This window comes from Anastrepha obliqua, chromosome 3, assembly GCF_027943255.1.
Source record: "Anastrepha obliqua isolate idAnaObli1 chromosome 3, idAnaObli1_1.0, whole genome shotgun sequence".
Taxonomy (NCBI): Eukaryota; Metazoa; Arthropoda; class Insecta; order Diptera; family Tephritidae; genus Anastrepha; species Anastrepha obliqua.
In genome coordinates this window covers 45683997-45698055 of record NC_072894.1, presented here as the reverse complement: position 1 = coordinate 45698055, position 14059 = coordinate 45683997, and the positions used below count along the sequence as shown (strand labels likewise).

General features: G+C 36.4%; 1 protein-coding gene across 1 annotated transcript in view; it reads left to right on the top strand.

Annotated features, from left to right (window-relative positions):
• Positions 1 to 14059, top strand: part of LOC129241944 (collagen alpha-2(IX) chain-like) — a 377459-nt gene that overhangs the window by 174588 nt on the left and 188812 nt on the right. Inside the window, exons 10-11 of the mRNA XM_054878494.1 lie at positions 10687 to 10924; positions 11378 to 11458. Coding sequence (XP_054734469.1) covers positions 10687 to 10924; positions 11378 to 11458 — 319 coding nt within the window. The remainder of the gene's footprint in view (positions 1 to 10686; positions 10925 to 11377; positions 11459 to 14059) is intronic.

Genomic DNA, 14059 nt, shown 5'->3' with positions numbered 1-14059 from the left:
AATGCAGCCAAGCCCATTCTACACGCAATGCATTCCTAAAATACAACGAATATTTGTTTAGCACAAAGTGCAACCAACAAATGAACCACCCGCAGGTGTTGAAGTTGCAACTGAATTAAAGTGCCAAGTAAGGGGCACTATTCTTTGTACATACTCGAAGGTATTTCAGTTCAGAGCACTGCAGTTTATGGGGCAAGAGATCTGCTGTTTTTTTCAGAAAAAGTGCCAATTTTTAAATTAAAAATACCCGAAACTTTTTTCTCAACTTTTTTTTTTTATACACAATTTGTTGAATTGGCTATTTGGTATTTTTTGCTACAGCTATAAAAATAAAAAGATAAAGAATTTGGGCCCAGTGTTGCTATTGTCGTGTGTCGTATCATACTAAATAAAGGGTCCTTCAAAAGACGCACCTCGATGTTGTTTTAAAATAAAGCAAGTAAGCATTAAGAATCCTTCACGTTTCGCAATTTTTTTTTTTAACGGCTCTTAACAATTTCGTGTGAAAAATTACATAATTTAATTGCCTACCATGAGCACGCACACAGATAAAATCCGCCAAACGCGAATTAATCAATGCCTAAGTATTAAGAACATCGAGATATGGATATTGGAGATTGCAAAGCATCAGTTGATGGTACAGCAAAATATTCTCAATAATATGTGCTCCCGTTTTTGGTCTTACAGCTCTTTTTCTATTTCCGACAGTACTAGTTTCTTGAAACTTTTTCACAAACTTGTAGTTGTTAGTTCATTCGGATGATCATTTCCACCATTAAAATCCCGATTTTTGCGATGTGTTGTTCTTAAAGATCGTCTATTTTCATAATAAGTTTCAATAATTTTATTGCGTCGTGTAAAAGTGTAAATCTGTCTACTTGGAAAATGTCAAAGATGGCCCAAGAAATAAAGAAAATTTACCGTTTCACTACTAAAATCTAGGCGCCACCTTTGAAAAACCCTCTACTATTATTGCAATTGAGGCAAGCGTTAAAAGGCGCAACAATGTAGTATTCATTGACCAGCAAAACCGTTGGGCAGCACTTAGCCCAAAGTAAGTAAAATTCCCGCACACTCAGAAATATAATATATACGTGCATATATGTGTATATGTATGTATATACAGCACGGAAACATGCAAATAGCCGGTGAATGCTGGCTTTCATGGGTTTATGGACGTTTATGAGTGGAAGTGGTTATAAATATAATGGCAGCTGCTTATAAACAAATAACAACACACTTGTATTTATACACATATATAAAAAAAGTTAAAAACCTAGGAGTTCAAAGAATTCTTTTTGAGGATTTAGTGCCCACCATATACAATATATATAAAATTAATCCCTGCACACTTTTTGGGTGCTTAGCGGTGCTCCTCCTTTTTGTGGCGTGTGTCTTCATATTGCTCCACCAATGGAGAGAAATACAGTTTTTAGCTTAGAGCCAGCAGCTGATAGTAAAATTGGTTTTAAGCAAATTAAAATCAAAATAAATTTACGAGTGTCTGTGCACTCAAATATTGAACACTAATAAAACCTTTTCATTTACACGGTAATGAAATAAGTTTTGGTATAATAAACCATGAGTGATTGTTAAGGCACTCTTATCCGAATGAGTAGAATAAAAATGTTGTTTATCAACAAAAAAAAAAAATCATCAAAAGTATTCGCGGATTTTGAGCCACTTAAATTGCCACTTTTTGATTTTATACCAAAATTCAATAGGTTATACAACTGAACACTTGAAAACTTTCTAAAAGTTCTGATTGAAAGTTTTGAAATTTTTATGAACATTTTTTTAAACTTATTATTTTTTTAATTTCATGTAAAGTGTGAAACTTTGCATATATGGTTTTCTATGTTTTATGAACTTTATTTTTATAAAAAATTAAAAAAAAATTAATAAACAGCAAAATGACAATAGACCATTTTTCGCAATATGTCACGTCGCTTTTATTGTAAACGCGGATTATAAAATACATAACTTTATTTGAAATTTACTTTTCCTCTTCTGCCGTTGTAAGCTTTCAAAGCTAACAGGAAAACAAAAATATTTGAATGCTAATGTATAAACATAGATTTTTCAGATGGCTCTGAATATAGCAGATTTATATCAAACCTGGTTCTTATTAAAGCATAGTATCGTGAATTTTTTAGCTGCATGAGTACCATCGATATAGATAACTATGCCAAGATTCACAAACTGAATTAACATTTCTGTTCAGTTAGGTGTGGCAAGTCATCTTGAATCTTTTAATTCCAGTACAATGCTTCCAAGCTGTGGAAATTTACTTTGAAAAAATCTATTTCATAAATCAAATAAACCAATATCATGGAAAACTTTGCCCCATTTTACGTATGGCTTACACGCAGGCCACATCACCGGCCCTTATTTCTTTCAAAATAAAAACAAAATAAAAAAAAGAGCTGCCTTGCGAATGTCAAGCACTATTGAGCCATGTTGACGACATTTTTCTTTCCAAAAATAAATCAACTAAACATCGACGACAAGACACTGCAACTTGACAATCAACGTATATAAGAATCGATTTATCGCAATATTCAAGCCACCAGTGACGCCAGATTTACTGGAAAAACTAGTAAAATCTTAGACTGATCGGATGGAGCATGTAACTCGTAACTCCGGAGGACTTAACTTAACTATACTAGTAAAGAAAATAAACCCAGTTCCAAATATTTAGTCCTAGTTTAACTAAATGCGGAACAATGAATATGCGGCAAGTTGTTCACCTTCTCTGAAGATTTTAATATCGCTCATCCTCCTATCCGCCAAACTCTCTGCACTGCAGCGACCGAATATCGATTTTAAAGGCCGGACCGAATCGAAACGAACCGAAGATTTTCATGGACCAAAGTAATAAAGAACCACACGCTTTTATGAATTATGTCTACTTTATTAAAGAAAAGCAAACAATGGTGCATAAGTTTTTCTTCACACACAATTTACTTATGTATGTGCATGCATAAAAAATGTTTTATTATTGTACTTCCTTTGATGTTGAAACCCAGTTTTCTCTCTGGTGGACGACCCGGCTTTGGCGCTTATACCCGTTTAGTGGGTGTTTGAATGAGCTCCTCCGACCTCCGCCGAGCTATTCATTGTGTTATATTTTGCACTAATGGAGGGACCACACAACTATAAGGATATATGTAGTATATTGTTTATATATTATATATGTATTATGCACTGCCTCGTTAGTATCTGCAACCATCTATCGAATACAAATATTGCGATTGCGCATTACATTTTCAAAGTATTATGATATTAATCGCATCCAACTGCTCATTGATAGCTGATAATATTCAATCTTCCCCCATACATACATACATACATACGCAGAAAACTGGTTGAAATTTTCATCAGAAAATTATGTTGGAAACCAAGTACTGAAAGTTTCACTTTTCCAATTCGATTTAATTCAACCTTACTGCTTCAATGTGGTAAAATGAGTTTGTCTGTAGCAATACAAGAATAAATCAGCAGAAAATCACAATTTCGTGGCATCGTCAAACGCGAAAAATGAAAAAGCAGTAAGGAACAAAGCTATTTGGGAAATGCATGATCACCTTATTTTTTCTCATTTTTATTTTCCATGCTTATTCCCACTGAACACAGCTCGGCACATCCGGCACACAGCGAACATACACACAAATAGATTTTTTATTAAGAAATGTCGCTTTTGTTCCAAAAATTTTTGTTATATTAAAACATTGCTAACTAATTTTATTGATGTAGAACAAAAGCAAGCAGGCGGCCGCTGTAGCCGAATGGGTTGGTGCGTGATTTCCATTTGGAATTCACAGAGAGGTCGTTGGTTCGAATCTCGGTGAAAGCAAAATTAATAAAAACATTTTTATAATAGCGGTCGCCCCTCGGCAGTCAATGGCAAACCTCCGAGTGTATTTCTGCCATGAAAAAGCTCCTCATAAAAATATCTGCCGTTCACAGTCGGCTTGAAACTGTAGGTGCCTCCATTTGTGAAACAACACCAAGACGCACATCACAAATAGAAGGAGGAGCTCGGCCAAACACCTAACAGAAGTGTACGAGCCAATTATTTATTTTTTATTTTAGAACAAAAGCAAAGCAAATTTCAAAGTTTAACACAAAGAAGAAATATTTCAATCGATTGGTTAGTTTTAAATAATTGTACTACATTTTTGAATATTGAGACGTTTCTTTTAAAGACTGTTTGAAATTATATTAAAATTAACTTTAGATAGAAATAAACACATGGCTAAACTTCAAAATGCAAAAAATCTACAATTTCATGCCATCTCCGAACGGCAGATAGTTTTTATAAGGGGCTTCTTCATGGCAAAAATCAATCGGAGGCTTGGCATTGTCATACAAGGAACGCCCGATATTATAAAACAAAAATTGTCTATGATCTGGTGCCCGGGGTTTCAAGCCCGTTCACTTCAGAAGGGTAGTCACACATCAACCCATTCAGCTACGAGGGCCGCCGTACTAAATTAATATTTTTCTAAGCTTCTAATAATCGAGTGCCGTTACTGGATTCCATATCACGCGTTACCTCACAATGACAGCGGGATAATTATTCACTTGAGTTGTGGATATTGTAGTTGCTAAGTTTCTTACCTATCCAAAATATATCTGGGCATATTTAGCAGAACATATTGCATGTCATCCACCCTCTTTTTTTAGTCTGCTATTAGCAGGGTTTGTGTAATGCTCAACAAACTGAATTTGTATATAAATAATCAATAAGCGGAAAATGTGTGCTACTACTATGCGGTTGAGCTTGTGCTCTATGTGGATATGAGGCATCACATTATACTCGTAATAAGAATTTGGTGGTCAATGGCACCACGGCGTGCAATGGCAAAACTCCGATTGCATTTCCATCTTGGAAAATATTCTCATAAAGGTAGTCTTATGGCCTGGCCAACACCTAACAAAATATCTTTAGCTAACTAAATAATGCGAAAGAGAAACAAACAGTATTTTTTGATTTTGAAATTTAATTTTTTTAGCCGTACCATTCATTAAAAACACGCAGACGCACCTTATAAAATCGTTCAGGTCGACTACGGCGTAGCTTTTCTTTCCTGAAAGCTTTTATATGTCAAACTAAAAAGGCGATTTGGAACACAGCCCAACAATTGGATAATTTGGAGCTACCTTTATTTATATATATTATGTATATCAGCGTGCCCAGCCTTTTCCATTGCCGTCATCTCACTGAAAGTTTGCGCGCTGCGCTATTAAATGTAGTGACCTGTATACGTATAGATTTGCTTTTACAGAAGGGAGCCTCAATGACGGCAAAAGTGACAACGTTGGCAAGCAAATGCATAACATTAATTAGTGCAACTGAAGTAGCTTTTCACTTTTGTTACTTATCCCTTTACCGCCGCATGCCTGCCATACTTCACTACACCTTCAGCAAGGCGCCACTTACAGTGTTCCAAATTAAAATTTCACCCCTCTAACGTCTCAGCCATCGTATAAATTTCTGATGCTTTATGTTACTTTTATGCACTTAAATATCTGAGTCAGCAATAAATTTTGCTTCATTGCACGCTTTTGTTGAGCAACTCAAAGATGGGCAGCCGTTAAAGGGATTACTTTAGTTGCTGCTGTTGGCATTTTACCTTTGCCGCACAATCATACTCAGCAGTGAAGCCCTGGAAATGTAATTTTATGTACTCAACTCTTTTTATTATTATGTTTCTCCGTCATCTTTGCTTACTTATTCCAATGCTTTTGAAATTTCGATTGGTTTTGCGTTTGTAAGCGTTTGTTGATCTACACAACAGTTAAAGATAGCGTTAGTAAGTACTACAACTATTAGATTAACTTCTTTTATCTTGTGCGTATTTAACTGCAGCTTTCTAGCTTTATTATTCATAAACTTAATGTTGATGTTTGCCGCGCGTACTTTTGCGCATAGGAGTACTATAACTTTGCTCGTATAACGGATGTATTTAACAGCATAAAGACATCGAGATAGATATATGGAGATATATACTTATAATATATATACCCAAATGTTCGGAATGATAAAAGGACTCGATCTAAATATGTCTTTCGTACATCCATCCGTCCATCAATTCATGCCTACGATAACGCGACCAAAAACTTATGGATTTCAGTAACGCTTGATGCACGTTTTAATTTTCTTTCAAGGCAGGTTGGTATTGAAAACGTTGGAAATCGGTCAAGCAACAAACAAACCGGATTTCTCCCTTTTAAATTAAGCAAAATTGCATAAATTTAAAAATTAAACACAGAAATAGCTTATGTAAAACATGGGCTGAAAAGCCACTTGCCTAACAAAAAAAAAAACACTTTTGTTTTGTTTAAAATTAGCTTCTTGCCATGAAAAGCAAAGCAATCATTCCAGCGCCGCTGTAACATTTCAATACCACTTTTGTAGAACGACTTTTAGCTTTTGCCTTAAAATAGGCCTCAGTTTCAGCGATAACCTCTTCATTTGAGCGAAATTTCTTACCGCTGAACATTTTTTTAGGTCTACTAATAATCAGCAGTAGCTGAGCAATTCAAAGTTCAATTAATGTGGTTTTGTCAATGTTTTGATTGACTTGTGGTACTGTACATTGTCTTTAAAGTGAGCACCCACTTCGAACAGAGCTTTCTCACAGTCAAATGATCATACAATAACATATAAAGCCAACATGTTTTTTTGATATCTCTACATTGACAGCTAACTCACGCAACTTCACTTTTCGATCACTTAAAACGATTGCGTATATTGTTTTTTTTTTATATTTCCTGGTGTCTTATTTGGACAAACACGGCGTTGTGTATCATCGGTGTCTTTGCGACCACGTTTGAAGTCAGCAAACCATTTTTTTATAATTGTTTCAGATGGAGCGGATTCCCCATGGCACTTTTCAATCCGTTCATTCGCTTGAATGGTATTTTCCCCCACCAAGTAGCAGTGTAAAATAACTACACTAACGTCACTTTTAGCATAATAACGCATCTTCCATAAGGAATATCGTGAAATTACAACAGCTCTCTTTTTAAGGTTAGTAACTGAAAGAGACCAATGGCAGACCCGGGATTTTTATCCGATATTATATCAGCAATACTGGTTTCCGATCTTGATGAGGTGAAGAGCAACACGTGTACCAAGTTTGGGGGATCTGATTAGAAATAAAGTTTTTATTTATCGCATCATTACTCATTCCAATGATACTGGTAGCATTGCGAAACGTCATGGAGGTGGTCATCAAAAGACTGCCATTTCACGTGAAATGGTTCAAAAAGTGAAGAAGCGATTGAGCGAAATCCCCGTCAAAGTGCCAATCAAATGGCGAAAGAACTGAAAATATCTGACCTTAGCATACACCGCATACTGAAAAATTATCTCAAAGTCAAGTCTTACAAGATCAAAAAGTCGCATGATCTCACACTAAAGCAGCAACAAGTCAGACTTGAGAAAGCGAAGCAGTTTCTTCACTTGGCCGAAAGCGGTAAATTTCCAACCATTGTGTTTTCTGACGAAAAAATTTTTCAAATTGAGCAATTCGTGAACTACCGAAACGATAGGGTTTATTTGACCGACGATACAATGATACGAGAATTTGAGTCATCGATTGGACACCAGAATGCAGCACCCGGCACAAGTGATGGTTTGAGCCGCTGTAACCGCAGATGGGCGATCTCCAATCGTTCTCATCGAGCCTGACGTCAAGGTAAATGCGAAATATTATGAGGAAAGTATTCTGGAGGTTGCTTTGAAGCCGTAGGGAGCCAACATTTCAATGGCTGACTATGGACGTTTCAACAGGACTCGGCACCGTCTCACAAAGCTCAAGTGAACAAAGAATGGCTAATAAACAACGTTCCGAACTACATAACGTCCACGCAATGCCTCTTAAATTCACTAGACGCGAATCCGATGGATTATTCTCCTTGGGCCATTTTGGACAACAAGATCTGAACTAAAAGATTCAGCAATCTCGAGGCGCTGAAAAAAGTCATTGTCCGCGAGTGGACTAAAATACCTACGAGTCACTTTCAGGCAGTTTTCAATTCATTTCTGGACCATCTCAAGTCCCTAAGCGATGTAAAAGGTGGTCAAATCGAGCAAAAGTAAATAGATTCTTAATTTTCTATTATTTTTACAAATTGTTTTCTTTGAATTGAATAAAAGTAATTTTCCGAACTAAATTTATGGCCGTTTTAATTGGTTACACTTCGAGTGCCGGACCTGTATAATGAATGGGTGAGCATCACTATTATTATTATTATTAGAAGGCCATTACGCACTGCGACCAGAGCTGATCTATTGTGAAAGGCCTATTTTGTAACCCTAGAGTTTTAGGCTTTTTAAAAATTTTAGCACAATTCTGGGTTTGTTGTTCCAAAGATTGATTGGAGATACTACGATACCACTAAGGTGGTAAAGTCTCTGTCTGCCCAACGCAGGACATTCACAAAGCACATGTTCTGAGCTTTCTATGTCCATTTCGCAAAAGCGGCAGACATTGGTCTCAAATAGACCAATATTATTTAGATGGTACCTCAGGCTGCAGTGACCTGAAAGGTATCCTGTTAAAAGACGCAGATCTACTCTGTTTAGTAAGAGAAGTTTGTCAGATATTCCTTTGTTGGGACTTAGGAATAGTTTGGCTTGACGCTGACCGGCACAGTTTAGCCAGTGTGCGGCAACTTTTCTTTCTTCCCATTTCCTAAGGAATTCATTAATGTGGCCTTTTGTCAGTCCACAGAAAGGCTCAGGACCAGTAAGTTGCATATTTGCTCCTTGTTTTGCAAGGTCATCAGCCATTTCATTTCCTTCATGTCCCGTAATCCAGCATAGTGTTACTATGTTGAGGTTTCCTAACGTTTAGGCAATCATTTACCAATTTAGAGGTGATAGTTGTTGATAGAAGGGCTTTTAGAGCCGTTTGGCTATCTGAAAGTATGTAGATGTGGGTACCTCTCATTTTCCTGCTAAGGCATTCTCTCACATATTTCAATGGCATGTATTTCTGCCTGGGATATTGTTGGATAGGATCCCATCGGAATCGATTTTTTGAATTTGGGTCCATTGTTTCCCGCCCTTGTTCTACCATTTTCCAATTTGGGCCCATCAGTAAACCAAAGCTGGGAGCCAGGTTTGAAAGTGATAGAATTAGTTCTCCAGTCTGTTCGTTCATTAATTATTACTTGGAAGTTCCTGAAGAATATTGGTTTGGGTGATAGTATATCATCCCTATGAAGAATGGGACTATATAGGAAGTCTTCCAAGATCTTTAAATGTCCTTTCATATCCCCACTTTTAAGTTCAGATATACCTTTTAATCTTAAGGCACTCGAGCGAGCTTCCCTTTCAATTAGAATTGGAAGCGGTGGTATGTTCAAGAGCACACCCAATGCATCCCTGGGTCATGTTTTCATAGCCCCTGTAATAGTCACTAAGTTGACTTCTCCCATTGTTCTGAGAATTTTGGTATATATATTTATCGATATCTATCTAGATTTGTTTATGTTGTTACATCCAATCGTTTTATGAATAAGATTAGTATATCGCTGTGCATAAGTATTATAACAAAAAAACTACAACGTCATGCTACGAACGATCAACATTTAACGTGCGAGTACATAGAGCGACAACAATAAATCGTACAACTTCATCAAAAACTAATAACCACAACGGATCGCTTGATAAAATTCATAGTAAAGTTTCAAATTACTCAGCAATTACTTACCGCGCTAACAGAGCTAAAGATGGGGCGAGTGAGACTGCTGTGACTCTAATTCTCTACAAGTACATTATTGCTCGGTTGGTTAGTTTGTTGATGTTGCTGGCGCAATCAAATTGCAACATTGTGAATAGAACGTTTAAGCTGTCCGTAGTGCGAATGATGATGAAATTCTTGACGATAATGGCCAATATTGTACGCTTTCAGTAGACAACGACACTCTGGGTCACAATAGTGCCACAAACTTGCCCCATTATTATTGTCAATTAGTATGTAACAAGCTATGTTGATAGCGTATGTATGTGTATTTTCTTGTGCATATCTACGCCGGCAGCTCTACGCAGATGTTGGCCATTTAAAGTCTGTGCAAATGTAGCAATCAACATGCATATATATTTCTATACAAGTTTGTGGGCATATCAAAAAACCAACAACGCAGTGTCCAACTCAAACTGAAAGCGGAAGCGTATTAAAGCAGCAAACAAAGCAATGTTTGCAACATTAGCAATAACATAGTGCAAACGACAGCAAAAGTGCGTCACTCCATAAAATAATCTTCATAAAAGTGCCATCATTATTAACAGACATACGTACAAGCAGACTAACAGATTTGCAGTAAAGACCATAGCAAATTGAGATATTGTACCAACAAATACATGCATACGTCTAGACATAAATATTTAGTTTGTGCTCCAGAAGTAGGCAAGCGAACTTAATATGGAGACGTCTGTTGAAACTTAATTTCTCTAAGTAGGATAAAATTTTGCGCGTCTATAAGTGTATTAAATGTTTCTCTTTGTTGTCAGTATAGACATGACAAAAAACTACAAGAATTACAAAAAATATGAAAAATAATCTGTTCTCCATTGCGTGCACAAGTATTTAACTAAAATAGTTAAAATATAATGTCCTCTAATTGTCATTTTCTTCGTTCACTTTATTTTCTTTCATTTCCTCACAGCCAAAAGGCGACAAAGGGGATCGAGGTCAGGATGGGCGTGATGGTCTACCTGGTCCGCCTGGACTACCAGCAGCAGCCGGTGAAGGTGTACAATATATACCAATGCCTGGACCACCAGGACCGCCTGGTCCACCTGGTCAACCAGGCATGCCCGGTTTGTCTATAACCGGCCCGAAAGGTGAGCCTGGTATGGATTCGCGCAGTTACTACGGCGATGCGTCTTACTATGGACGGCCGGGTATGTTATTATTTTTCGCGTTTTTATTTTTATCATTTACTTCATTTACATAGCTATTAAAAGTTACTTCAGGTTGCAAATTCAGTAATAGTCATAAACACACAGTAAAGTTTTTCATATATATTATATATTGAAGTAATGTAACTAACAGCTTTGTTTAACGTAAAAGAAGTTGTAAAACCTAAGCGTCTAAACGGTGTAACTTACATACAATTACTTCTATTTTTATCTCACTGATTGAACAATGTTTTGTTAAAATAGTACTGCGTTTAATCCAATGCCAATCAAATCCATTACTAAGTCTTTTATTTCTATTTTTTTTTTTGTTTCAAAAAAATTTTTGCTAGTTCTAATACCTAACCATGTATATAAACGTTTCCACATTTAATCCCATAATTTTAAAACAATGCCTTTTAAAAATGTAAATGCTTGGAATGACTCAACAACAAATAGCAAGTGGACGCTCGTCTCTTGATGAAATCAAAGCTTTGCGCGAACTACAAGACTTAAGAGATCGTCCAGACAGCACATCTGGTAAAATATTAGAATAGCTAAAATCTGGAATAATAGCACGCATTTTTGAATAGCTTTGAACTTCTTTTTGTAGTTCTTTTTCAAATACTTCCTTCTTTTATTTACATATCTATGAGTAGAAAAGTTAATAGCTTCCATTCTTATGCTTGCCCATACTACCTTCGCTTATTTATAATTACGTAGTAATATACTAAACAAATATATTAAATATTTACAAAAACACCGAGGATATTACCTATTACTAAATTGCACATAGAAGTCGCATTTACAACAATTAAGCAGTTTGTCCGCTTATATATATTATATTATATTATACAATGACATGGCGTATGAGTAATATTTTGACACATGGAAAGTTTATACTATTTCTAAGTAATTTAGGATGGAAATTACTCTGTTGAACGCGGCAAATTCCACTGTAGAACACAAAACCAAATAAGACTAAAAAAATTGATTGTGATAGGAAGGACAAAAAAATTGATTGCGATAGGGAGAACAAAAAAATATATGTTCATTGGCTATTGGAAGTTCACGTCTGATTTTTTTGTTGGGATGTACAAAGTTATTTATTTATTTATCTATACGAGGTGTGTTCAAAAAATATCGCGAATTTTGAATTTTCGGATGTTACGTATATTCGAATTACGATTTTTTTGTGGCGATATGTTGGGACTCATGCCGACGAGTTCGGCCATTTTGAATGTTCAGTTAATTGTTGATAGCTGCTTTGCTTGCGCATGTTTCGGCTCCTCTTCTATTTTTACCTGTTCAAAAAGATGGATCAAAGAACCTGTATCAAAATTTGTGCGCTGATACATTCCGAATGTTGACTGTGTCATACAGAGAAGCTACTTTGGACCAAAGCAACGTTTATCGGTGGTACAAAATGTACCAAAGATGTGAACGAGCAAATATGAATGACGAAAAGCGTGCCGGACGCCCGAGCCCTTCAATAACAGACGAAAAAATGGATGAAGTGAAGAAAATGGTATTGGCCAATCGAATCGCCGTTAGAGAAGTTGCTGAGAACCTAGACATATCAGTTGGCTCATTCTATTCGATTTTTTTCAATGATTTGGGCATGAGACGGGTCCCCGCAAAATTCGTACCAAAACTGCTCAATTTCGACCACAACAGCATCGCATGAACATTACTAATTAGATGTTGGACTCTTTCCGCGAAGACCCAAATTTGCTCCAGATGGTCATAACTGGTGACGAATAGTGGGTTTATGGTTATGACGTGGAAACCAAAATTCAATCATCTCAATGGAAGCTGCCGGACGAACCAAGACCGAAAAAAGCTCGCCAAGTTCGGCCGAATGTTAAAATTTTGCTTACCGTTTTCTTCGATTGCAGGGGCGTTGTGCATCATGAGTTCTTGCCACAGGGTAAAACGGTCAATAAGGAATATTTCCTGCTTTCGAGATGTAATCCGCCAGAAACGCCCGTATTTGTGGAAGAACAAAAATTGACTCTTGCATCACAATAACGCCCCTGCTCACACATCGTTGCTTGTGCCCGACTCTTTGGCCAAAAACAACACACTAATGTCGCCAAAGCCACTGTATTCCCCTAATCTGGCCCACTGTGACGTTTTCTTGTTCCCGAAGCTGAAGGGGCCCATGATAGGACGACGCTATGTTACGATTGACGAGATAAAGACGGCATCAAAGGAGAAGCTGAACAAGATAAAAAAAATGACTTTTTGAACTGCTTCGAAGATTGGAAGAAACGTTGGCACAAGTGCATAATATCTCATGGGGATTTCTCTGAAGGGGACAAAATAGATATTAATGAATAAATAAATAATTTTTGAAAAAACACAAAATTCGCGACACTTCTTGAAACCACCTTGTATACTTATACATTTATAATCAAAAAATAAATGTCACAATTATATAACCAGATAATAATAAAAAAATTCCAACAATATTTCTATTTCACGCGACACAATGAAATAGATTAATAAGACATTAAATATTTAGGCTTCTGATGTTTCGTCTTCTAAGCAAACTTTTAAATTGTCGCTGAGTGAATTATATAAATAAATATGAACCATTCTCGTTAAGTATTTTTGTTGCAATCTGTCAGAGATCTTGTGTGACTGAATTCGCTGCGACGTCTTGTCACGAGAATATGCACACAACGAGAAAAGGAATTCCTGTTTTTGAAGAGGAGAAGCAGGCGAAAGCAATAGAAACTGCCAAGACATTATACATACACACACATAAAATTTCTTTCACATATCAATGAAAATTTTTCATATTTTTACACCTATAAAAGTTACAATAATCAATAAAGTTAAAGCGGAAAGGTCAAATGACTAAACCGACATTCCATGAACATAATCTGTAAATAATATAAATTAATTAATTATAGCTAGTAATAGTTGCGAGTCTGTGTGGCGGCCCGTGACGTTTGTAAGCGCCTGTGGCTAATCACATTTTGATCGCTTATCGCACCTAATGGTTCGGAGAATCTGGTGGGAAGAGACTTGGTACTTAATGATTTCGATTTAATATCTCACAAGTCACTTGCGAGATTTAGTAGACAGGAAAGTTCAAGACGGGAAAGAAATTCAATGCAGCTCAATTATTCT